The 27576-nt window shown below is 44.9% G+C and overlaps 1 protein-coding gene across 2 annotated transcripts in view; it reads left to right on the top strand.

The window, feature by feature from the left end:
* nrg1 (neuregulin 1) overlaps positions 1-27576 on the top strand; it is a 180515-nt gene that overhangs the window by 45382 nt on the left and 107557 nt on the right. Inside the window, exon 1 of one of the 2 annotated variants that reach the window (XM_067994407.1) lies at positions 20633-21278. The exons of the other annotated variant lie outside the window; for it this stretch is intronic. Within the exon in view, the coding sequence (XP_067850508.1) occupies positions 20633-21278 (646 nt within the window). Of the gene's footprint in view, positions 1-20632; positions 21279-27576 lie in introns of those variants that run through there. 2 annotated transcript variants of the gene reach the window in all.

Below are 27576 nucleotides of genomic sequence, written 5' to 3'. Positions count from 1 at the left end.
AAGAACACCCTCCCTCCCTTCTCATCTATATCCCTTCGACATTTGTTATTTTGTATGATGTATTGCACTCTAACACTTAATGGCTGCTGGCACATCAAGTCAAGTGGATTAAATGAGAGAGAAAGGAGCATTCAAATTGATTCAGAGCTTGGTTGCTGAATCACTTTAATTACCGATGACCTAAATCTGAAGCATAAGTCCAGGTTGGGGAGAAAGAATGACTTGCATTTAATATAACGCCTTATCACATCTCTGAGAAACATCCCAAACTTCAAGCGAATTCAATTACTTTGAAGTGCCATGACTGGTGTTATGTGGGCAAATACAGCCGACACATATTATAAACGTTCACCAATGACCTACATCTCTGAAAATGGCAATAAATCCACAAAAGATGTAAATAGTTCAGAAAGAAAATCTTTCATGGTCTTGCCCATACCTTTCTGTGTAACCGCCTCAAGCCCTACAATCCAGAACTATGGCTTCTATTGGCAGCCGTGCCTTCAGCCGTCTAGGTCCCATGCTCTGGAATTCCCTCCATCTCTCCAAAGACCCTTCTTAAAACCCACCTCTTTAACAAAGCTTTTAGTCACCTTTCCTAATATCTCCTCCTTGGGACCTTTTATGTATGTTAAAGGTGCTATATCAATGTAAGTTATTGTATATGTGTTGATTCTTTTGAATATTATTTATTCATGGGATGTGGACAGCACTGGCAAGACCATTTATTGCCCATCCCTAGTTGTGCATTAGGAGTCAACCACATAGTGTGGGAATGGAGTCACACAGATGCCCAGGACAGGTGTATGTGGCAGGTTTCCTTGCCTGAAGGACAGTAATGAGCCAATTGTGTTTCTACGATAATCTGGCAGCTTTTCATAGTCATTTTTTTCCTGGTGCTAATTACCAGATTAATTGAATTTCATTTCACAACTAGTAAACGAAGGTAATTGTCAGGTTCTACTAGCTTATGGTAATTCACCCACTGGTGTCAACCTGGAACCACATGGTGATTGTTTACCATAAATCAATGTTGTTCAACATGTTTCTTCTCTGCCGTGTCGCACCAGAGAGGCCAGTGAGCCTGCATATTTATAGAAATATGTTAAATATATGTGTGTATAGTACAGGTGGAGCATGTGCCCTCACTCCCATGGTAATGTAAACAATTTTACAACACCAAGTTATAGTCCAGCAATTTAAAATAAAATTGCTGGACTATAACTTGGTGTTGTAAAATTGTTTACAATTGTCAACCCCAGTCCATCACCGGCATCTCCACATCATGGTAATGTAAGTTCGGTTTCAGTTCTCGATGCTGGTAATTTCATCACCCCAGAGATATCCAGTCAACATAGTTCATGGAGATATTTGACATGGGTGACCGAGACCTTTGCAAAAACCTTTGTTTATATGTACGTGGTTGTGTGCCTGTATAATATGAATAAGGCTTAAAAGCATTAAAGAAAGAAAGAATTTGCATTTATATAATACCATTCACAGCCTCAGGATGTCCCAAAGCACTTTACAGCCAATGAGCTGCTTTTGAAGTACAGTCATTGTTGTAATGTAGGAAACGTGGCAGCCAGTTTGTGCACAGCAAGGTCCCACAAAGAGCAATGTGATAATGACCAGATAATCTATTTTAGTGATGTTGGTTGATGGATGAATGTTGGCCAGGACACCGGGGAGAACTCCCCTGCTCTTCTTCGAAATAGTGTTATGAGATCTTTTACATCCACTTGAGAGGGCAGATGGGGCCTCAATCTTAAGACCCTTCCTCAGGACGGGAAGATATTTCAGATGAATATGACTGGAAGATTTTCCAGTCCTGAGGAAGGGTCTTAAAACCTATAATGTTGACTTGACTGACTTCTGTTTCTCCATGGATGTTGCCTGACCCACTCAATACTTCCCGCTTTTTCTGCCCTTGTAATTCCCCAAATTCTGTGCGCTGCAAAATAGACTGGCAATTGGTGCACCCCGGAAAGGAAAATCTAACCCGGGCTAAATTGTTTATCTTCTACTGTGGTCCTCAAAGGGTTAGTGTTAAAAGTGTCTGGGGACCATGCATAATCTTCTTGTGCAGTGCTTTTAGATTACATTGGCTTAATACAGCAAGCTGGTAGACTAACTCCCAGTTAAACATCTAAGCACTGTGTACGGGCTCGCTCACATTAGCAGCATTATTGCTTTCTCATAACAAAGATGGTAAAAGATGGTAATAATGCTCAGCTATCTGCCGTCTGCTGCAAATTTGGGACACAAGGAGTGAGCTGGCAGGTCAACGGGTGTTTGAGCCGATCCGCTGCTCCAGGACTGCAGCATGACTCGATACGAAGTAGGTGGTGTGGCGGGATTGGAAATTGTAGCAGGAAGCACTGGGAATGTGCAGCCGGTCAGTTGGCATCTGCAAAGGGAAAGGTAGATGTGACCCTTCAGCAGGACTGGCGCAGCCAGGCAGGAGAAACCCCTTCATGGGACCGACTAAAACAAAGAATGGCGGGGGGAGGGGGGAACGACAGGTAGAGACCGAGGGTGCAATTTTCAACTTCAGCGGGGGCCGTAGTGGATCATCTGCCCACCATACACCCAGTCCGTTATACACCCGCCCGTTATACACCCATCCATATGCACCCCGCCTGTTATACACCCGCCCATTATACACCCATTAGTTATATACCCCGCCCATTATACACCCATCCATATACACCCCGCCAGTTATACACCCGCCCATTATACACCCGTCCGTTATATAGCCCGCCTGTTATACACCCATCCATATACACCCCGCCAGTTATACACCCGCCCATTATACACCCATCTATATGCACCCCGCCTGTTATACACCCACCCATTATACACCCGTTAGTTATATACCCTGCCCATTATACACCCATCCGTTATACACCCATCCGTATACACCCGTCTGGTATACACCTGTCCGTATACACCCGTCCGGTATACACCCGTCCGTTATACACCCCGCCCATTATACACCCATCCATATATACCCCGCCGGTTATACACCCGTCTGGTATACACCCATCCGTATACACCCGTCCGGTATACACCCGTCCGTTATACACCCCACCCATTATACACCCATCCATATACACCCCGCCTGTTATACACCCGCCCGTTATACACCCGTCCGTTATATACCCCGCCTGTTATACACCCATCCATATACACCCGTCCGGTATACACCCTGCCCGGTATACACCTGGCCATTATACACCCTGACCGTTATACATACAGCACAGAAGGAGGCCATTCAGCCCATCGTACCACTGTCGGGTCTTTGGAAGAGATCCAATTATTCCCAACCCCCGTTCTTTCCTCATTGCCCTGCAAATTTTTCCCCTTCAAGTACTTATCCAATTCTCTTTTGAAAGTTACTATTGAATCTGCTTCTACCACCCTTTCAGGCAGTGCATTCCAGATCATAACAACTCGCTGCCTAAAAGAATTCTCCTCCTCTCCCCTCTGCTTCTATTGCCAATTATCTTAAATCTGTGTCCTCTGGTTTCTGACCCTCCTGCCAGTGGAAGTAGCTTCTCCTTATTTACTCTATCAAAATCCTTCATAATTTTGAACATCTCTATTAAATTTCCCCTTAACCTTCTCTGCTGTTAGGAGAGCAATCCCAGCTTCTTTAGTCTTTCCATGTAACTGAAGACCCTCATCCCTGGTACCATCCTGGTAAATCTCCTCTGCACCCTCTCCAAAGGCATTTATATTTTTCAGCGGAATATAGGAGTCAGTTGTTGCTACTTTAACGAGCCCTACAGTACCAACAGTAGGTTGTCTAGCATTATAATTCTAAGCATGTCCTGGCAGTGTTCTGCTGCACTAACAAATTTACAAGGAATCCCTTATTAATCTTGAACAATGTAGTTGTATGAAGTGTGTATATGAAAATACCACCTTTCAGGTATTCAATAAAGATATTCTTGAGTTAATGCTATTTTCTGTGTGGCAGCTATACAGCAATACTGAAGTCTAGATCAGTAAAAAGGCCACACAGATAATGACCCGCTATTAAACATTCCAGTTTGTAAACTTCTATTACTCTCCTTCATATCCCCCTCTAGGATGGTTCTAATTGACTACACAAGATTTTAGAAAGAAAAGAACAAAAATTGTAATTAGCACTTGTACCCTTCATCATTTTTTAATTAGAATGCAAAATAATAAAAAAAATTTAAGGTATCATAAATATGCAATTGAACTTTCGAGGCGATGCAATCTCCGAGACACTAAATTGCATTTTCTGTGTGTAAAATTTTCCACTACTGATTTTTCTCCTCAGTTTTTAAAAAAAATTCTACCCTGCTCCATGAATGTAGAATGTATATAAATATAAAGTATTTAAAGATCCTCAACTTTTTCAAATCCTTCCAAGGCATTGCTCCACCTTATCTGGGAAATCTTCTCCAGCCCTGTGTCCCAGCCTCCATATTTCATTTGTTTCTCTTCTCTGCTTCCTAGGCCCTTCCATCAGAGGCCAATCATTCAATCACTGCACCTCTGTCCTCTTGAATTCTCTTCCAAGACCACTTGATTCATCTTTCCCTGGCCTACAAAAATCTCTGAAAAATCTACCTGGTCAGCTGTGCCTTTGGTCTCTCTCCCTCCTTTCCCCGCTTCCTTTCCTTTGCATTCTGCCTCCCGAGCTTCCCTTCGTATTCTGCTTCCTCCCCTTGCCATGCATTCTTCCCCTCCTCTTGCATTGTCCTCCCTCCTTTTGCCCTCTTTTGAATTCTCTCCATCCTGTCTCCCCTCCACACACACACACACACACACACACACACACACACACTCTCTCCAACCCGTGTCTGAGGACTAATACATCAAACAGGCCCAGCTCCTCCTCTTCACACACTCTCAGCGCTAATCAACCAGTCAGACAATTTGGACGGAGCTTGTCAGAACCACATTGGTTGGACAGCAGAACTGGAATCAAGCTAATCTTATCTTATCTAATTTATGCCAATCCTCAGAGAGGCACCATGGTGAGAAACACTATATTGGGGACTGTGGTGAAATCAGGAGTGAACAGAGACATTTTTCATCCTAACAGTCTTGTAGAACAAACTAACAAGGGGAAGTTATCGAGGTTGAACATTGGGGGTTCAAGAGAAATTTGCATGCGTTTCTGAAGAGAGAAGGATATGGTGAGAGGACAGGTCGATGGGGTTGAATTGTCAAAATGGGATGGGCTTTAAAAATCCTGATGTTTCTGTGATCTACGCCAAAAGGCAAAGGATGATGTGGGTTTAAAAGGTTATTTAACCTTAAAGAGTGACCATAGGTCCAGGAAGTACAGTTCAAAATTGGCATGCCTTAGGTGAGATTAAAAATTGAAAGAAATTTCTCCCCACAGAGCACTGAATATGTGGAATGGATTCTCTTCAAAACCAGTTAACACCTGGCCCGCCAACTCCTTTAGAAAGAAGGAAATGAATCTCCGACTATGAAGCGAATTTAAGGCAGCAGGGATCAGTGTAGATGTGAAATCCTGTCGGCAACACGTTGGCTGCCGTCCTGCTTTTAACAAGGAAATGCCACCTGTGAATGCAGCTGTTACGGGTTGAATAATAACATGCATTATAATATTAGAGTGACAATGTGGGATTTTCACTCAATTAAGTTTTTAGTTTCAGGGACCTTTCCTTGAAGGTTTTACTGGTGACATTTGCCTCCATCAGGAAATTGAAACAAAGAAGAGTCTGCGGCAGCACAGATGTGTGGTCGATGGAGTGGGCATCGTGCCTGAACGCCCTTTTCATCTTCCACTTGTTCTTATTGGTCTCACTTGCGAATGGCTGGTGACTGCAGCTGTAAAACAAATAAAGAAAGAACTTACGTTCATACCGGATCTTTCATAACCTCACGGCATCCCTAAGCGCTTTTCAGCCAATGGAGTACCTTGGAAGTGTAGTCACTGTTGTAATGTAGGGAACGTGGCAGTCAGCACAGCAAGATCCCACAAACAGTGATGAAATAAATGGCACAGATCATAAGTCTCCTAGGTGTTGGTAGAGGGATCAATGTTGGCCAGGACACTGGGGAGAACTCCCCTGCTCTTCTTTGAATAGTGCCATGGGATCTTTTACATCCACCTGAGAGGGCAGACGGAGCTTCGGTTTAAGGTCTCATCTGAAATCTAGCAACTGAAACAGTGCCGCTATCCCTCAATACTGCACTGAAGTGTTAGCCTAGATTATGTGCTCAAGACTTTGGAGTGGGACTTGAGCCCACAACTAGCAAGCTACCACTGAGCCAAGGATGACACCTAATGAATTGCATATCCATGGGGGAACCAGCAATTGAAAGGTTTTCTCATCGCCTGTTATGGCTCCAAGTGCTTGCTTGATTGGCCAGCTTCTAGGGCTTGTCAATGACATGCTGCACGCAGGATGTCATATATCAGAAAGTCTCAGTGTGTTTGGACAGGGAGGGAGCTGCTCCCTCGGGCTAAGCGTGAAAAGCAACTTACAGGTTTAACTATTGCACCACTATGAAAAGAGAGCTCAGCAGCGTTAATAAAAGATTGATCTTTCTAACGTTGCTCCAATGACTGAAAAAAGTACATGCAATTAGGATGATGTGAAAGAAAAAGAAGACTCACAATTATAAAACGCCTTTCACAACCTCAGGACGTTACAAAGCCGTTTACAGCCAATGAAGTACTTTTGAAGTGTAGTCATTGTTGCAATGTAGGAAACGTGGCAGCCAGTTTGCACACAGCAAGGTCCCACAAACAGACAATGACATAAATGACCAGAAAATCTGTTTTAGGTGTTGGCTGAGGGATAAATATTAGCCAGGCCACCAGACTCTTCTTCGAATAGTGGCGCGGGATCTTTTACATCCACCTGAAAGGGCAGACGGGGCCTCGGTTTAATGTCTCATCCGAAAGAAGGCACCTCCGACAGTGCAACAATCCTTCAGTACTGCAGTGAAGTGTCAGCCTAAATGATGTATGGCAGATCAGCAGTCCCGGGCAGCGATGAAACCCTGCCACAGAGTGGCCTGGCGTGGAGTCATTTCCCCAAAGTCCCGATACTTCACGGTCCCAATCTCAGTCAGACCTGCCAGCAACCAGTTGCCAGAACAGCAGAGGATGAGGAGCAAGCGCTCAACCGTAGACTGGGGCCCAGAAATATGGGCGGAAAGAGAAAAATGGCAGGAAGGGGAAGAAGCGCAGGGGGAGAAAAGATTGGGGTTGTGTCGATTCAGAGCAGTGCTGCTCCCTTTTACTTTGTAAACAATCTTACAACACCAAGTTATAGTTCAACAATTTTATTTGAAAATCACAAGCTTTCGGAGGCTTCCTCCTTCGTCAGGTGAATGTGACACTCACCTGACGAAGGAGGAAGCCTCCGAAAGCTTGTGATTTTCAAATAAAATTGTTGGACTATAACTTGGTGTTGTAAGATTGTTTACATTTGTCAACCCCAGTCCATCACCGGCATCTCCACATCATGGCCCTTTTAATTTGTTATTTTTATTTCCCGGAGTCATTCTGAAATGGATCCAAAACAAAAAGTACTTTTGAGTGAAAATTGTCTGTGTCTTTCTGCCTGAGCATGTCTGAATAATTGTGACCAGCAGTCGATTAATGAGGCCTCCACTGTATTTATTACAGTCACAATTCATTGTCCGTTTGAAGAGTGTTTTGCACTCTTTCTTTTCAATCTGTACGATGGAGTGAAAGTGTCATATTGTTCGAGGTATGAATGTAAGACTTTGTAATGTTTAACTGGGTCTGCTCACTGCCCCATTGCACTCAATAGGGTAGACGTCGCGAAGCTGTTTTAGACGTAGAGAAGACGTTTCTACTTGTGGGGGCGTCCAACACTAGGGGGTCATAAATATAAGATAGTCACAAATAAATCCAATAAGGAATTCAGGAGAAACTTCTTTAGAGTTTAGAATGTGGAACTTGCTACCACATGGAGTAGTTGAGGCGAATAGCATAGATGCATTTAAGGGGAAGCTGGATAAGTAAGTGAGGGAGAAAGGAATAGAAGGTTATGCTGATAGTGTTAGATGAAGTAGGGTAGGAGGAGGCTCGGGTGGAGCATAAATACTGGCATTGACCAGTGGACTGAATGGCCTATTTCTGTGCTGTAAAATGATATGTAAAAAACGGAAAAGCTTCCATTTCAAAATAAATACATTTTGAACTGCAAATAAAACGCAGGACATGACGAAGTGTTGGGAAAGAATTGTAGAGCAACAGGGGGTTAAAAAAAATCCGCGGTTATTGTGGTTTAACTTGTTTGGATTCCAGAAAAACAGCTAGTCTGGCAGTCATTTAATACCTGTCAAACACTTCTGCAAACTAGAACTCACTCTGAGGTTTAAGAGAACCATTTGAACCTCACGGACTTCTTGGTTAGGCAGCATCGAAGAAACCCCAATGCTTTAGCGTAGCATTGATGAAAGTGAGGAGGCACAGTGTCTCAACATCCTTTACCATGTCTGTGTATGGAGAAATGTTTAGTGACTTTGCAGTGATAAAATGAAGAGATTTTTGTCTTCCTTCAGAGTAATGAATTTATGCCACTAGAGGCTGCTGGGAGGCGCATTCATGTGCTAGTGCCCACTAGTGGCAAAAATCGTGTACTGTCACACTGGGTAGCGCACTGCCGACATTGCCTTTGAGTGTCGGAATTTCAGCTCCGATTACGCCAGGTCTTGATCCCTCACTCCCTCTTCTCCCCCACCCCACCCACCCACTCACCCATCCCCACTACACAGAAGTTTCAGTGCCTGTAGGTATGGTAATGTACGAAGTAAGGCAGAATGATGTTGGATAGGGCCAGGTTTGTTGCGCTGTGGGGAGAGAGTGAGATGTTTCAGTATCCAGCCGAGCTGAGTCTGAAAACTCCACTCCAATACAGCTCTGGGAAACCGTACAACGTAATAAATATTCTAACTGCTGCAGCATGAACTTTTTGATGCAAGTTTCAGGTTTAATGATCTGAGTGAAATTATTGTGCATTCCTCTGTGTTTTAAAAAAAAATTATTCTCAGGATGTGGGCGTCGCTGGCAAGGCTGGCATCTATTGCCCATCCCTTGTTACCCTTTAGAAGATGGCGGTGGGCCTTCATCTTGAACCGTGACAGTCCTGTTAGGTAGGGAGTTCTAGGATTTCGACCCAGTGACGATGAAGGAACAGCGATATATGTCCAAGTCGGGATGATGTGTGATTTGAAGGGGAACTTGGAGGTGATGGTGTCCCCATGCACCTGCTGCCCTTGTCCTTGTAGGTGATGGAGGTCGTGTATTTGGGAGTTGTATGCCAATCTATGATGATGTACTCTTCACCATGGTAACCCCATGCCACCCCCCTGGGTGGTTTTTTCACACTTGTATTCAGTTTTTTTCTGCCTAAAGTGCTAAAAGGGGACAGTTAATTTTGCTATTGCGCCATTCTGCCAACATAATAACAGTCATCTCCAAGTCCCACAAAGTCACATATATCGCTGTTCCTTTATCGATTCTGGGTCAAATCCTGGAACTCCCTACCCAACAGTTTTGTGGGATTGCCTTCACCATAAGGACTGCAGCAGTTTAAGGAGAAAGCCCACCACCACCTTCACAGGGCAGTTAGGGATGGGCAATAAATGTTGCCTTGCCAGTGTTGCCCACATCCCGGGAACAAATTAAAGGAGCCTCTTGAGAAGATTTCATCTTCACTGCCTGGGTGGTAATCTGGTGGAGTAGATCATCCGTCCATTATAGAAGCTGACTGACTTTCATCCCATTGAAATTAGTGAAATGAAAATCAGGTGGGTTCTGTAACAGGTGCGTGATCTGCTCCAACAGATAACCACCCAGGCAGTGAAGATAAAATCTAACCCACTATCTTTTAAACCTCGATACGATCACCTCTCAGATGCCTCCTTTCCGAGCTCCCTTTATATTCTTCCCTTTCAAATAATTATCCAGTTTCCTTGTAAGTGATGTTATAGTCTTTGTCTCCATGGCCACCTGTGGTAAAACAGTCCACGTCCTCTGTGTGAAAACATTTCTTCCGACTTCTAGTGATAATCCTGAGTTTAAGCCCCTTTCATTATGTTTAGTTTTTGTTGGGTTTGGATTACTTATATAATTTTTAAGAGGGCCTGTTAAAACGGTGCAGATCCAGCAAGATAATCATCCCCGGATGTTGTGTGAGAATGAGCAAAATATTTTATATTGCTTCAAAAGGACTGATTGTTATCAGTTGACAAAGAACCTGCTGTGACTCGCATGTAATCAGCTCCTTGCAACTCAATGATACGTGGGATCGCAGTACTGTACTTGCCGACTTCAACGGAACTCAGCTTAATGGTCCTTTCCACAGGACGTAGAGCTTCTTTTGAAAGGTGTGTTTTCTGCAGGTAGATTTGATTGCGCAGATTCCCGTTAACCCCCGATCGCCTTTGACAGCTAATCACTTCAATCAGCATTTATCTGGCAGCAGGAATACATAGAATTACCTAGAAAGTATTACACTTCTGTCCAACCAGTCCTTGTCGATGTTCATCCTCCACATGAGCAGAAGTCCTCATCCCATGTACCCATCCTTCATTAATTACTCACCCCCATTTCCCTTTCTTTGTCTCAATTAAAATTTACCAGGCTACCTAGATTGTGTGTTTCCTTTTATCGATTATGCCTCTGTGATGTACTTTGAGATGTAGTCCTATCTTAAAGGTGCTTTATCAATGCAAGTTGTTGTTGTTTTCATCGTCATTGTTGTTGTCTCTTCCTGTGTAACTGACCTGAGCCAAGTACCTGAGTACGAAAAAGAGGAATACGACAGGAGAGTGGGATCAGACTCGGTGCGATATTAAAGGATATGAGGATTGAGCACGAGAGTGGGAGTAGGGATTAGACGGTGAATTCAGAGATATGAAGCTAGCGACCTTCAGGGGTCTGCGGCACCAAAGACCCCTACAACCTAATGTGTCACGGATTGCATTAGCTTGATACCAGCGTTATCTTTCTGTTCAGTTTCCCTCCCATATTCTCCTCTGCTGAAGATGCTGAGGTAAGGGATGTGGGTCAAAGGCAGGTAGAAAGGTTTGAAGTACAGAAAGGCAATGATCTAATTGAATGTCAGAACAGGCTCGAGGGGCTGAATGGCCTACTCCCCCTGTTCATATGCTGACTCATTCACAGGGCACAGTTCCTTGGGTGCTGACATCTTCTGCCACCTTGCCCGAGTGGCCATTCTTAATGTGTCAGGCTAGACAATGACTGTCAGCGGCCTATTTAACCATGGAGAGCATACTAGTCAAACCCGGTCTTGTTCTCACCAAGCATTTTGCAGTAATGGATCATTGGATACCAATCAGAAATCAGGAGCACAGGATTATTCTTATCCCCCTGTCCCTTGCATAACCTATGGATGCTAAGGCCAACTGTAGGCTGCTGGCTGGCTGAGATCAACAGAGATCTTGGGTGAAATCTGTATCTCTGTAACCTCCTCCAGCCCTACAACCCTCCGAGAACTCTGCGTTCCTCCAATTCTGGCCTCTAGTGCATCCCCGATTTCCTTTGCCCCTCTATTGGCGGCCATGCCTTCAGCTGCCTAGTCCCTAAGCTCTGGAATTCCTTTCCTAGAACTCTCCACATCTCTACCTCTCTCTTCTCCTTTAAGACGCTCCTTAAAACCTACCTCTTTGACCAAGCATTTGGTCACCTGTCCTAATATCTCTTTATGTGGCTCGGTGTCAAATTTTGTTTGATAATCGCTCCTGTGAAGCGCCTTGGGATGGTTTACTACATTAAAGGCCCTATATAAATGCAAGTTGTTGTCCTGTATGGGACAGCATCACACTGGTCAGTGCATGTTCTAAAAGCGCAGCTTCATTTTTGTTTTGATATATATAAAAAAACAGGAAATGATTTTACTTAGTGTTTGTGGTGCAGCAGCTTTAAGGCAAGTCACAGCCACTAAAGTGATGGTACGAGCTGCCTGTTTCAAGAATTGAGCCAGTGTCAGTACTCCCCTGTAAGAGCTAGCAGCATTTTTAAGAAAAAGAATTGGATTTTATAGGGAATGACTTTCATTTTTTTGATCAGCTACCAGTTTGAGAGCTGGACTAACTAAGGTCAGAAAAACTCCTGAGTTGTGTTCTGTTCTGACTCACAGCTGGGAGATAACACACGGCTTGTGATGAGAGTGAGTCTGCCTACACCCAATGGACGGCTGCAGTTCCTCCTGCGCTGAGCTGCGTCTCACGGCCTGCCAGAACGTGAGATTGCTGCACTCCCACCCAGTGTGTCCACGAGTCAGAGCCCTGCACCAGACAAGCAGTTGCTACGGGCACTGAGCTGTCAGGAAGCAAAAAGGCAGCAGAAGGCCACTCAATTTGAACTGAATTTCAATTGTGGCTAATTTGCTTCTATTGCATTAAGACCTGCCTCCAAGGCCTCAGGCTTTTCTGTTAATAAATGTTATTGCTGAGCAGTTCTGCTGGCAGGATTAAAAGCTCATTTCCTAATGGACTGGCAAACTTTCTTCAGCCAATAGCTGGATCTCGAGCTGCTTCCCTAAACAACACTGCAAAATTTTATAGATTTCCATCAATATAAATAATACATATGGCTTCGTTTAACCATACATTTAAGGAGTGATTTATGCCACATCTATTCAATTTAAAAACATCTGTTAGGGATAATTGACTGTGATTAGAATCCTGCTTCATCTTTTATTTAGCACTGGGAGGCTACAAGCTCCAAACATCCCATTGACTGGGGCTACAGAGTGGCACATTACAAAGGGAAAAAGAAACCGGGTAATGGGATGAGCAAGCATGGCGTTACGATGTGTTTTCGGTGATTGAGGGCATTGTTCATGTCGGTTTACGTTTACCCGCTCTCGTTCTTTGTGCTTGATGCACATTGAGAGAGAATTCCAAGAAGGACTCTGGAATCAGGTCTTGGCGGGTAGATGGAGTTAAGATACAGATCAGCCATGATTGAATTGAATGGCGGAACAGGCTCGAGGGGCTGAATGGCCTCCTCCTGTTCCTATGTTCCTTGATCTGATTCCCAAATGCACTAACGCCAGGCCGTATCAGACTCCCCGTCTCCCCAAGTCAGAGGACTATCTCACATGACTTGGGATTGGTGCTGGATGGAGCACAATCCTAGTCCTGTGAGTGTGATGCTGGCTCAGGCGGCAAGTTACCTTGAATCTTTTTCACGCTACAAGGATGTGGACCTGCTTGCCTGCTCTCCCCTAATGAAAGGCCAAGTGAGTAGGCGCTCTGTGCACGGGTGTGAGCATGCATCTCCGTCCTGCTAGGCAGAGTGTAAAGCGCAGCCTGCAGTCTAACTCGAGTCTTGCTGGCCGCCCTTCGCTGCCTGAGCAACAATCCCACACCAGTCGTTGGTATAACTGCAGGCTCTATCATAGGAGCACTTGAAAAAGTCACTTGGTAATATTGCCCAAATCCACCCCATTTTCTTCACACCTCGCAAAGCCCCTTGAGACGATTCTCTGTGTTAAAGGTACTGAATAAACGCAAGTTGTTGGTGTTATGTTGTAGCACCAAAACAGCAGAAAAATCCTTGCGTCGTACGATGCTTTTAGTTCACAACTTTATTTCTGGTTGTTGGACCTTCTCCAATTGATGGAGACGATATGTCGGCCGGTACATTTTTTAAAAATTACACCAGTGGCCTGTACAAACTGGTGGAAACACTCTGCCCATTCCATCCCACCCCAAGCAGCCAGAGAAAATGGCTGCCTCCACCTTGGCTAATAGTATTTGCAGTTCCCACCTTGAGGGCAGGAGGGACTGCTGCTGGGAACAACTTCTTTAGGAGGGATTTGATGGGTCTCGATGCTTCTAAAGGCAGTGCTGCCGTCACATTCACCTTACACGACTTCCTGCAGCTTTTCTTTGCCGTCTGTCTTACCCCTTTCAGATTAATTCATGAACGAATTGATCGATTGATTAATTAATGAATGAAAATGAGTTAAGCAGTGCTCATTATGCAATTGGGCTGATTCAGAAGCAAAACTGTGCTGATGGGCAATTCCAATAAAATCTCCTCACATCTTTAAAAAGTACTTAAGATAAGATGATTGTGCGAATTGAGACAGAGTGGTTTCATTTCTCTGTAAAATTCACCATAGCCTGCACCAGCGGTCCACTAGCAGTGAGAATAGCAAGAAAGAACTTGTGCCTCTCACATCCTCAAGAGGTACATGTAGTGCTTCATAGCCAATGAATTACTTTTGAAGCACTGTCACTGTTATTGCAGACGTGGTAACCAATTTGTACACAGCAAGATCCCACAAACAGCAATGAGATGAGTGATCTGTTATTTTTTGTGGCGTTGGTTGAGGGATAAATGTTGGCCAGGAGAACGACTACTCTTCAAACAATGGGATATTTTACATCAATCAGAACAGGCAGAATGGATCTCATTTTAGCGAATCGTATGAAAGACGGCACCTCCGACAGTGCAGCACTGCCTTAGTACTGCATTAAAATGTCTAGATTATGTGCTCAAGTCTCTGGAGTGGGGCTTGACGTTCTGACTCAGAGCACTACCCACTAAGCCAAGCTGGCACTTACATATGGAATAAATATACCGTACTCTCAGAGCAGATGGGTTCCATAAACCTGGCTTTTAGTCATTTTAATTTTTTGCACGGGAAGAATTGTTATTCCGGGCAGGAGCTGCAGTAAGATTACTTTTTCTTTCCCTTTTTTGTTTAAGTCTGAATTTTACAGTTCTGTCAAAAATTCTAGTCATCATTTCTGCCTGGCATCCCACGTTTACCACAGCAGGAAAAATGCGCCTCATTCGACACAGGTTTTTGAAAGAAATTTCTCTCTAAGACCTTGCCTGATGACTGATGTGCAGTGCTTGGCACAGCTGCGCAGTAATAAGTGACACGACACACCCGGGACGCCTGTCTCATTGAGTACAATGAGGGCTGAAGCAGCATTTCAATTTACAGATTGCTGGGTGCTCACGGACTGGCCCCTGCAGCTGCCAGCTGCTTTGATGTAGCAGACAATGACGTAATCACGCGCCAATGATAAAGGTGAAGGGCTGGCTCTACCAGTCTGCCTCAGGGCAAGAGGGTGGTATTAAAAAAGCCACGAGCCAACTAATGGATACCCATGGTTGCCAACTCTGGTCGGACGTATTCCTGGAGGTTTCATCGTACTTCAAAACCGTCCCGCCCCCACACAGCCGCCATTGGTCGCCCGACACGTCCATCCTCGCAGCACACCGCGTTCCCACGGCCAATTGGAAAGCGAACAGGCTCGTAAATATCCGATTGGATGATGCCTTGACTGTCAGTCTTTTTATCCCGCCTCCAATATTTTTATAGCTAATAAATGTTCAAAGAAAGCGGAAAAAAATCACACACAATTTCTTTTAATGTCTGTATGATTTTTCTCCCGGGTATTGCTCGCAGCAGTGTCCTAGAGATTCATCTTTAATTCCTGGATGCTCCAGGACAATCCTGGAGGCTTGGCAACACTGTGGATGCCAGTCTGCTGGCATCCAAACTAAAGCAGCATCAGAATAAAAGCAATGCTTATTACTCTTTAAATCTTAGGAGTCTTACAACACCAGGTTATAGTCCAACAGTTTTATTTGAAATCACAAGCTTTCGGAAGCTTGTGATTTCAAATAAAACTGTTGGACTATAACCTGGTGTTGTAAGACTCCATACATTTGTCCACCCCAGTCCATCACCGGCATCTCCACATCATCTTTAAATCTTGACATGCCATCTGAGATAAGGTGTGCGACACTTTCAGGTTGTCAAATACAAAAGGACCGCACAAGTGACCAGGTAGGGTTTGAACTGCAAGTTCCCTCAGTCATAAACATGTGCATTGCAGTAATGAATACTTTAGAATGAGTTAAAGGAACACTCCCTGTTAAGTCTGCATAATGGTTTTACTATAGAATATTCCGTTTTTAGAGGTGGGGAAACAAAATATGGGGAGAATCTTTCCTCTTGCGCTGTGTGTAACATAACTTTGTAAAGGATACATCATCTTTTTGTTTCCCATGATATTGTATTTTCCCATTAAAAATTAAATTTCATGTAGTATTACTCTAGCGCTACTCTACAGTCCCACTGAATGGGAAGGCGTAAGTTTGATAGTCCATTGGGCTCAGTTCCTGATGTGGAAATGCAGAAAGGAGATTGCAGCTTCTACTTATGGCGAACAGAGAGAGGAAAGAAGTCAGAAGGTCATGGGTTCAAGTCCCACTCCAGAGACTTGGGCACAAAATCCAGGCTGACACTCCAGTGCATTACTGAGGGAGTCCTGTGCTTTCGGAGGTGCCGTCTTTCAGATGAGACATTAAACTGAGGCCCCATCTGCCCTCTCAGGTGGACATAAAAGATCCCACAGCACTCTTTCGAAGAAGAGCAAGGGAGTTCTCCCCAGAGTCCTGGCCAATGTTTATCCCTCAACCAACATCACTAAAAAACAGATCAGGTCGTTATCACATTACTGTTCGTGGGACCTTGCTGTGTGCACAGTTGGCTGTCGCATTTCTCTACATTACAACAGTAACTATGCTTCAAAAGTACACCATTGGCTGTAAAGCGCTTTGGGACATCCTGAGGTTGTGAAAGGCGCTATATAAATGCAAGTTCTTTTTAATTAGGAGCAGTTTATTAAAGATTCCCCTTGCTGTAACATTGTGCTAACTAGTGAGTTGTTGTTTCAAAACAGATGGTACAAATATCAGGAAACCCTTTGCAAATCCCTTTTTCTTCTGCTGAGAAAAGTGTGAAATTAAATTAGCAGGGCCTTCAACCAGTTTATTTAACGTAATGAATGATAGTTTTGTGTTTTCTAACCATTACCCTCTGAGTGTCGGAATGGAATGGACCATTGTCTATAAACCACCTGCGGAGACTCACTCTTCCATCAGTATTTACATCTGATCATTGTACGTGGAAGGAGACATCGAAAATCTCGGTTTCTCCTTCTGTTCAGGAGCGGCTGACATCAACATTTCAACAAAGTTAACTGCAACGCTAAATGGAAAAGTCACGCCAGTAAAGACCCCAGCGGGAGTTTGATAGGAAGTAAATAAAACCATCTCCACAGCAGGTTCACAGGCCGATTCCCTCCCTTTGCTGAATTTTAGAAAAACTCTTGGAAAACAGTGAACGAGGGGCATCAAAACCCAGCAGTGCTTGCCTCAGCTATGTTGTGTATCGGTAACCGTGGATTATGAGAGATGCTCTCATCACTCTGCTATCTAGGAATGACCCGGATGGCGGGATTTTGGGGGGGGTGGTGCATGGGGAAGCAGAGAGGCCTCACTGTCTGGATCTGATGCCTTCTCTCACAGCCCGAGCTGAGAGTCCGAGGCCGCAGTCTCCATTATGTCAAGCATCCAAGAGCGGCTCCTCTTGATTCTTTCCACTTGGCTGAAGTTGGCAAGTGTGTCCTGGTCCCCTGAGTGCAGGAAACGAGCCTTAGAGATGCGCGCAGCCACCACCCACTTGAACTCTGACCTGAGAGTTTCGCGCAGCCACCACCCACTTGAACTCTGACCTGAAATGCGCGCAGCCACCACCCACTTGAACTCTGACCTGAAATGCGCGCAGCCACCACCCACTTGAACTCTGACCTGAAATGCGCACAGACATCACCCATTCGATCCCTGGCCACACCATAAAAAGTGGGGTTATCTTCCAGTGCCCAGAGACCGTGTTCAGCTTCAAATAAACTGGCCACTTGTTCAACCATAATGGTAAAACAGCCACAACTCATTAGAGATAGGGTGCGGCAGTTCAGGACTTCTCCCAAATATAACCTTTCAATGTGTTTCTCTTTTCTGGAGGCAAATAAAAATGACACTGTCTGAAATAGCACTGTAAAAGAGCTCACTCCACAGAGAAACAGCTGTACACTGAAGGTCTACTTTTTGACACTCTCAAAGGTAGCTTGTGCTCTCTTACAGGTGTAGCACACACATTGTGGACTCCCTCGCTAAAACAGCCTCTCTTTAAAGCAAGCTTTTCACATGTCACCCAAAGAACAGTATCCGAGGGAGGGAGTTGACTGTGGTTTCCTGTGTTTATGTAAAATAAGATTTATGTTCTGCTTCATTACAGTCAACCGCCTTCTAGAAAACACATCTATATGAACTTTTTTCGAACTAATTTTTAAAAATGTATTCTCCGGATGCGGGCATCGCTGGCAAGGCTGGCATTTATTGCCCATCCCTAGTTGCCCTGAGAAAGTGGTGGTGGGCCTTCTTCTTGAACCACTGGTCGAGGTTTGATACAACTGAATGGCTTTCTAGGCCCCTTAAGAGGGCAATTAAGAGTCAACCGGGTTGGTATGGGACTGGAGTCATATATAGGCCCAGATCAGGTAAGATCGGCAGGTTCCCTTCCCTAAAGGACATTAGTGAACCAGTTGGGGGGTTTCGACAGCTTCACGGTCACTTTCTATTTCTAGATTTTTTTAAAAACTGAATTCAAATTCTCAAAACTGCCGTGTTCTGATTTGAACTCACGTTCTCTGGATTATAAGTCCGGGCCTCTAGATTAGTAGTCTTGGCACAGTAACGTGTCTCACAATCAATCTATGACAAGAGAAGCTCTGCTTTGAACAAAATGATACATCCTATAAAAACATTTCTTTAAATCGAATTCAGGCAAATGTCCCTTCATTTGAGTTTTACTGAACTCACGTTCTGATGGGCATATTTAGCCGTGCAACTTTTCGTTGTGTGTCTTTTTTATTTTGATTTAACCCCTCCCCCTCCAATAGCACTGCGTTTGTACGTTTCTTTTGTTATAAGTGTTCCTCTGAAGGACAACACACAAGAGTTGCTCTTCCCTGACCTAGTTTTCAAATGTTGCTTTCAGCGCACGGCTTCTTTGTGAAGGGCAAGAAACATGATTTCTTTTATTAATTTGGCGCTGTGAGGAGAGAGTTAGGGTATCCATGTGGTAAATTGCTGCCCTATTTATAGGCTGATTCCCCTGTGCACACAGCTCCATCTTTCACAGCTTACTGTCCTCGATGGCGGCAGGGTCTAATTATTACTGGGGCTGGATGCTCTGCAGATAGAACTATATTAATAATAGACCTTCTAGCAGAGCGTCATCATGTACTGATGACAGCTCCTAAGTGCTCATTTTTATAACACATGTCCTGATCCTTAAATGCTTTCACTCTCTCTCTCTCTCTCTCTTTCTCTCTCTCCTCTCTCTTTCTCTCAGAAGTAGCTCATCGACTCATCAAATGCATTCACAGTCCAAGGTGGAATCGTTTTTCTCTCCCCCCTGCTTTATCTTTCGTTTGCTCTTTATATTTTTGCATGCTGGGCTGTCACTAGGAGGTTAATTACTAGGCCGAAGCTGGATTGAAGTGTTTGCAACACTGGAGTGGATTAGGAGTATATCCATCAGAACTGTCAATCCTCCATGGATCTGCCACCCTAAGCCTTGCTTTCTGGTAGACCACTGCCAAGCCTGCCGCTTAAATAAAACATAAACCTTAACCCTGGCAGCCTCTCTGAGAGTAAGTTGTGAAATGTCCAAACTTCTTTTCATTTACCCATTTGCCGGTTGCTCATTTTATACCATTCTCGTCCCTTTATCATTTGAAGGGAAGCTTTTAATGTTGACGTGAAATTCGATCTCCAGGAGCACGCAAGTGAAATTACTGGAGGAAACCCCATCCCTCGGGGACACAGAGTCTGCCGGTTTCACCAGCTCTGCTCTGCCCCATCACATCCAGCTCTTGTACATTAGCATAATCAATTGCTGACTCGTCTGTACCAAGCAGAGGGAGGGAGGAAGCTGGAGAATTCGCTGCTGCCTGCCTCCTTCTGATTTGATGGTTCATTCCTCCTAATTGGATCAAGTGGGAAGTTGCAGGCAGCCTGTGCAGTTCTGAATGGTGCGTGTGTGTGTGTTCTGATTTCAGGAAGACCTACCCTGCAGTGCGTGTGTGTGTCACTGTGTCTGTGTGTCTGTGAGTGTCCGTGTGTGTGCATGAGTGTGAAGCAGGAGGAGGAGGAAGTTCCGTTCGTCCTCTCCCTCTCTCTGCCCCCTCCTTCCCTTCCCTTCCTCCCACCCTCTGAATTGCTAGTATCCCTGTCACTAATGATACCGCTTCCACTGTGCTCAGAGGACGGGCACCTGCTGCTCCTTAATGACTCCAGCTTTTCTCTGTCGCGAGCAGACCAGCCGCACTGAGAACAACAGGATGCTCCTGCTGCCGGCTTGTGTTTGTTTTGCATGAAGGCGCGGGGTCAATCCCCAACTCTGCAGGTGAGAGATCAAGAGCAGTACCAAAAGACTTACAATTTAGAATAAATGGCATCCCCCTTGACATCAGCACGGGGCTGCTAAACCCAGGGATGACGTAAGCATTTTGTACAGAACTCCCTAAATTCACTGGCGAGAGACTGAAACAGTGAAGAGCTATCAGGTTGCCTTTCCCTCCTCCCCGAGTGAATGCTGCTGATGATTTGATTGTCGTTGTCCATTTGATGCCTCGCCACCCTGCTCCTCCTTTCTCCCTCTCACTTTCTTCCTGTATTTGAAAGCGGGCCTTCAGAGAACGGTCAGGTTAATGCACTAAAAGGATGTCCGAGGAAGCCAGCGAAAATTCTCCCGATCCCTCCACCCCTCCTTGTCCGACCCCATCTGCCGAAGGAACTGCGGAGGATAGTTCATCGGCGACGCAGGCGGATGGGAACGGAGCACTGGGACTGACGGGCCTCATTGCTACCTGCTGCATCTGCATGGAGGTGGAGCGTGTGCGGACTTGCTTAAACTCCGAGAAGGTCTGCATCATACCCATCATGGCCTGTCTGGTGAGCCTGGGTCTTTGCATTGCTGGCCTCAAGTGGGTTTTTGTGGACAAGATATTTGAGTACGAACCTCTGACGCACCTTGATCCCAAACGCATAGGGCAGGGTCCTATTATCTCTGCTGACCAAGCAACAGTGGCCGAGTGGCCACCATCAACAGCCTTTACTCCCACTATTCCGGTATCTGATTTGGGACAGACAGTGAACGATCCAGATGACCCTTTGGTGCTCACCTCAACTCCCTTCACTGGCCCATCCTCACATCCCCCTACCTCATCTCCCTCCTTCCTTCCCTCCGTCATACTCGAATCCTTCTCCTCAGAGCCTGTAATCACCAAAAGTCGCGAAGTGACAGAAACGACGTCTGTCACACTTCCCCAAATGACAGATACAAACCTCATTATCGCAACGGCGTTTAGTAAGTAACTTTACTCTTTTCATTCTTACGATTCTTGGGGCAAATTCTAGCTGCCTTTTCTAATCTGCTACTTCGATGTTAAAAACCCATTTGTTAACTGACAGAGAAAACTAAGACAGGCATGCGTTTTATTTAATCTGATAGTTTGACCTGCTTTTTAAGAAACATTCATTTGCAAATGATGATTTTTGGAATTCTTTTGATTATGTATTTTAATTTAATTCGGCACTATTGACAGCACGGATATTTTATATACTCTATCTTACATTCTCTTTCGATTCACAGTTCTGTATGTTTGGTGGAGTGCTTTTTACTTGGGTTTGGATTTTTGTGTCAAGAGAGTCCCGACAAATACAGACCTTTGAAAGGAAGTCGAGGAAAATCTCCCCCCAAAATAACGCCTAGCAGAGAAAAAGAATCTGTGTTGTAGAAAAGTACTTTAAATCGCTGTTCTCCGTTCACAGGAGCCCGTGCTTTGTGCTTAATGACATTACGGGACTGTAGCTGAGCTGCTGTTAGCGTGTTTTATAACCCCGTGAGTCCTTGTTAGAAGTTTCTCTGATTTACCATCAAGCACCGTGTTCTAACAGGGCTTCCTATGCTTAGCCTGCAGGCTGATTGATAAAAACTGTGATGTTCGAAAAAAATGTTTTAACTCGTATTCTGACCCTTCCATGAATAGGATGCACTGCGTTTAACAACTATACTGTGTTTCATCACAAACGACGGGGAATTTATTCAGAGACCCTGCAGTGGGAGAGGAATCAGGAAGCCAGTCTATATTTTTTTTTAAAAATCAATATTTTCCCTTTTTGAAAAGGACCTTCTGTGCACGTGTCCTTTCGCTGTGATTTCTTGGCTGATTCTGAGATGAATTTCAAGGTCACTCACTGCTTTGGGCTAATTGATTCTTGTCCATTCCAGAGACTTATGGAAAGACAATCCTGTTAATGTTGCCTTGTAGGTTACTCGCTTGTACAATGACTTTGCAAGATTTTTTTTCTCTATTAGTTCTTGGCTGCTTGCCATGTCTTTGATATTTCAGTAATCCTTCTGGCTGCAAGGGTACTTTTTCAATAGTTTTATTAGGTATGGTTTTTGGACCCTATACATTCCTTTGATTAATCAATGCTTGGGCAACTTTTTTTCGCTCTTTGCTGGGGAAATTAAATTACACATGGTTGTGATGCTTTTTCTTTTCTTGGAAATTTTAAGTCAAAATTAATACAGAATAGTTGTGGTTAAAGAGAGGACAAGAACTCCAAGGAGTGTGCGTAGGCAGCTGAGGCTGGAGGTTATGGTATACAAAAGCAAATTATATTTTTGGTTCTAGGTGTTTGCTTCTCAAGGAATACAGTACAGTTTAGAAGAAGGCACTGAGTTTAGAAACTGTTAAAACCAAGCAGTTTCTGTGTATCCTATTGGCTCAGCTATTTGCTAAAATTCTCCATTTGGAAGTGTATTCATGGAGGTTTTATTTAGTATAAATGTCAATGCAACTAGATAATAGTTTATCTGGTTTCAGACAAGCTTAGTTAAGAGACGATCAACAATGAATCCCCACCCATGTATCGGACCTGCCTATGGCGGCCTCCTACATCAATTGGTCTGCTCCAACTTGAAGAAGTGACACATGGGTAAGGTATGGGAGGGCAGTGTCATAGGTGGAACTGTATCCTACCTAGGGTTTGCCAACCCCTCCAGGATTGCCCTGGAGTCTCCAGGAATTAAAGACTAATCTCCAGGACACTGCTACGAGCAAAATATTGGACTTGGGTAAAAAAGGCTGTTTGACTGACAGTCAAGAATCATCCAGTTGGGTAATGAAGAGTCTATTTGCTTTCCAATTGGTGTGGGAAGGCGGTGCATCGCGATTATGGACATGTTGGGTGTCCAATGACAGGACTGTGGGGGCGGGGCGGCTGGAGGCAGGACATCATATGATGACACCTCCAAGAATATGTCCAATCAGAGTTGGCAACACCAATCCCACCATGAGTCAATGTCTCCAAGAGAGAAGGGAGGAACTTTAAAGTACACACACAGACATTATTACTCTCAGTAGACATGTCTCCTGTCAACCCTTAAGAACATGCCTTCAAAGAAGATGGTGGAAGAGCCTCACGAACTGGCAACCATCATTACTGACAGACCTAAAAGTGCGAAAGCACAGAAACAACCTTTAGTCTGAAGCCTGCAGGATAAGTAGAGTTTCATCCCTCCTCCTACCTTCCCCCCTCCCCTCAGTAGATCAGGTGTCAGCCTTGGCTCAGTGGTAGCACTCTCGCCTCTGATTCAGAAGATCGTGCGTTCAGGCCCCACTCCAGAGACTTGAGCACATCATCCAGGCTGACATTCCAGTGCAGTACTGAGGGAATGCTGCACTGTCGGAGGTGCCGTCTTTCAATTGATACAGTAAACTGAGGCCCTGGATGTAAAAGATCCCACGGCATTATTAGAAATAATTTATTTCAGTTCCATTTGTGGGACCTTGCTATGGGCAAATTGGGGATACCATGTTTCCCTACATGACAACTGTACTTCATTGTTTGTAAAAAAATGTTGGATGTCATGAGATCGTGAAAGGCGCTATATAAATGCAAGATTTTTTTCAGTTTGATTCCCCCCTCCAGTAAATCACAGTTTGATTCCCTCCACCTCCAGTAGATCACAGTTTGATTCCCTCTCCACTCCAGTAGATCACAGTTTGATTCCTTCCCTCTCCAGTAGATCATAGCTTGATCCCTTCCCCTACAGTAAACCACAGTTTAATTCCCTCCCCACTCCAGTGGATCACAGTTTGATTCCCTCCCCTCCAGTAGATCACAGTTTGAATCCCTCCCCTCCAGTGGATCACAGCTTGATTCCCTCCCCTCCAATAGATCACAGTTTGAATCCCTCCCCTCCAGTGGATCACAGCTTGATTCCCTCCCCTCCAATAGATCACAGTTTGATTCCCTCCCCTCCAGTGGATCACAGCTTGATTCCCTCCCCTCCAATAGATCACAGCTTGATTCCCTCCCCTCCAATAGATCACAGTTTGATTCCCTCCCCTCCAGTGGATCACAGTTTGATTCCCTCCCCTCCAGTAGATCACAGTTTGAATCCCTCCCCTCCAGTGGATCACAGCTTGACTCCCTCCCCTCCAATAGATCACAGTTTGATTCCCTCCCCTCCAGTGGATCACAGCTTGATTCCCTCCCCTCCAGTAGATCACAGTTTGATTCCCTCCCCTCCAGTGGATCACAGCTTGATTCCCTCCCCTCCAATAGATCACAGTTTGATTCCCTCCCCTCCAGTGGATCACAGTTTGATTCCCTCCCCTCCAGTAGATCACAGTTTGAATCCCTCCCCTCCAGTGTATCACAGCTTGATTCCCTCCCCTCCAGTAGATCACAGTTTGATTCCCTCCCCTCCAGTGGATCACAGTTTGATTCCCTCCCCTCCAGTAGATCACAGTTTGAATCCCTCCCCTCCAGTGGATCACAGCTTGATTCCCTCCCCTCCAATAGATCACAGTTTGATTCCCTCCCCTCCAGTGGATCACAGCTTGATTCCCTCCCCTCCAGTAGATCACAGTTTGATTCCCTCCCCTATAGTTGATCACAGTTTGATTCCCTTCCTCCAGTAGATCTCAATTGGATTCCACTCCCTCCTCAATGGATAGATCTTTTTAAAATATCACTCGCTAAAACAACCCCCCACAGCTTTAATATCTTTCTTTTTCTTGCTGTGTATATTTTCTCTTGAGGCAGTGAATGCTGATGATCGCAGAGAGTGGTGAGAATGTGAAACTTGCTACCACATGGAGTTGTTGAGGTGAACAGCATAGATGCATTTAAGGGGAAGCTAGATAAGTACATGAGGGAGAAAGGGCTAGCAGGATACGCTGATAGGGTTAAATGAAATAAGGTGGGAGGAGGCTCGCGTGGAGCATAAACACCTGCATAGACATGATGGGCCGAATGGCCTGTTTCTGTGCTGTATATTTCTATGTAATTCTACGGCATGCCGGGGTTACTGACCCTAATCATGTGTGAGCTGAATTAACATGTGCAGTTGAAAACGGATACCTCCATGTTAATGACTCAATTAATAATGTTAATTCAGCTCCTTCCGACTGCCAGAATCAATAACTTTTCCAGTGTCATTAGCACTCACCATTTAAACAATAGTGTTCAAATGAAATTAAGAGTTGACTGGAAATTGATTTTAATAATTCTTTGTAATAGAACGATTAGGAAGTGGGTCCTGATGGCGAAACTCTCTCTTTCTGGTAGTTATCCCTGTTCGTACCTCACAACATAGCTCTGTCCAAATGAGTTCATTGATGCTGTCTATCTGCATGTGCTTGAACTCGGGTAGTCTCGGGCTGCACTGTACATATTGAACCAACAAAACCTCGATATCCATCAAATCAATGATTTCCTTCTGTGACACGGTGACAATATAATTATTTATATCAGCAGGGTCTCATTTGTAAAACAATTTGGACCGAGGATTAAACTGGCTTGTGAATTAGCGAGTGAGTTAGGATTTAAGGTTTACGCAGCTGAGAGTTGTGGGAGAACCCAAATATCCTCAGGCCCACTCCGCTGACTGCCTCTCGTGACTCTACCAGAGCACTCGGGGTCGGTCGGTGGATGCTGCCCCCGCCCCTGATGGATGCCCGAGCCAGTGTGGGGGGACCTGTTGGAGGAGGCATGGTGCTGGAAAGTGACATGGTGGGGAGGGCGTCCCTGGTCGGACCCCTCCAAAGGTCAAATTCTTCAGCTGATCGGCCCCCTGTGTAAGAGGGCGGATCTGGGAATTTTCCCGGCAGCATTTCCGGGGTCTATGAAACCCGAACTCCGGACTGGGAACCCTGACCTGGAGACCCCAGTGGAGCCCACTTCAACCCCGGACTGCTGGGCAGGTAGGAGGCGGGAGCTACAGGAGTTCCAGCTTGGGGAGGGGAGGTGGGGGAGAAAGCCTTCCCATTAGTCCCGCCATCTATTACATCATGGTCTTGAGTGGGGTGGATAGAAGCTCCACACGCCCTAAGCCCATGCGAATATTGGGAGCAGCAACTCTTCTATGTGGAGACCCAGCGTTTCTAGGTCCAATCCAATTTTCCTCCCCCTCTGCAATGGGAGTGCACCTCAGGCCCCAGAATCTCTCCAGCAGATATGGAGAGTCAGCTAAATAGTGTTTAGGAGTCACCATCTCTGTAATACTTAAAACCATTAACGTTAATGTTACTGCGATCCCACTATCATGGAATTTTAGTTTCCCTTTTCCTTTGCACCCTCCTGATTTCTTTGCTAATACTCTCCCCACCTGAAGGTGTTGACTCCCTGCTGGGCTACAGTTCAACAGGTGCTGATTGCCCTCCTGCATCTTGTGAACTTTAACAGCGAGCGCCACGAGCTATTCAACTGTGGAGGACGTTACGTTTGAGCCCAATTTTGTCTTTGTGGATGTCCACACATACACATTTGTAGTTGGAGGCGCTGGATAGCGATTGTGAGTGTAACACGCAGCCAATTTTCAGTGCCCCCCTGAGTGAGATAAAACAACTCGACACAGACTAAGTATTAAACCTGGGACCTTTCTGCCTCTAGAGCTCAGTCACTACTTCCTTCTCCAGCAAAACCATCGGGGGAGCATATTGGGCTAAATTTCCTTCCACTCGCTAACTTTAGTGTCAAAGCAGAAATTAGTATACGCACAGTTCTATATAATCAACATTGTATTAAGTCCTTGTGTTGATGTCAATGTTCTGACTGGCTAGCACAGCATTGGAAAATCCTTTCCCCTCAACAACTCTTAAGTTTCTATAATGGTTAAGACTTCAGCGCTGTTCCTAAGTCTGTATAGTTTCCCTCACACACCCAAAAAGGAAGCAACAAATTCATTCACTGATCTTTCTCTCACCTCTAGCCTTCAATCTCAATCAATCATTCAATCTCTTTTTCTGTCTCTTGCAATCTCTCCTGTTCCTATTTCATTAATGCTTTGATACTACTCTGGTCATCGCTCCCCTGAACTTGCAATCTTTTGGTTTCTTCCAAGCTCCAAAGACACCGACTTCTCTGTTCCTCCGTCTCCTGAATCCTCACTGAGGCTCTATGGTACACGCCTGTGTGCCTCCTGAAGCTCTATGGTACACGCCTGTGTGCCTCCTGAAGCTCTATGGTACACGCCTGTATGGCCAACAAAGACAAAAAGCTTGGCTGCCCCTGTTGTAGATTTACATAATTTGAAAGCTTTATCCATTCATTCCACGTGCCGCTGGTCTAGACAACCTTCTCTGTAG

This window comes from Heptranchias perlo, chromosome 1 (genome assembly GCF_035084215.1).
Source record: "Heptranchias perlo isolate sHepPer1 chromosome 1, sHepPer1.hap1, whole genome shotgun sequence".
Classification (NCBI taxonomy): Eukaryota; Metazoa; Chordata; class Chondrichthyes; order Hexanchiformes; family Hexanchidae; genus Heptranchias; species Heptranchias perlo.
The sequence above is the reverse complement of the archived record's forward strand: the minus strand, read 5'-3'. Positions and strand labels throughout refer to the sequence as shown.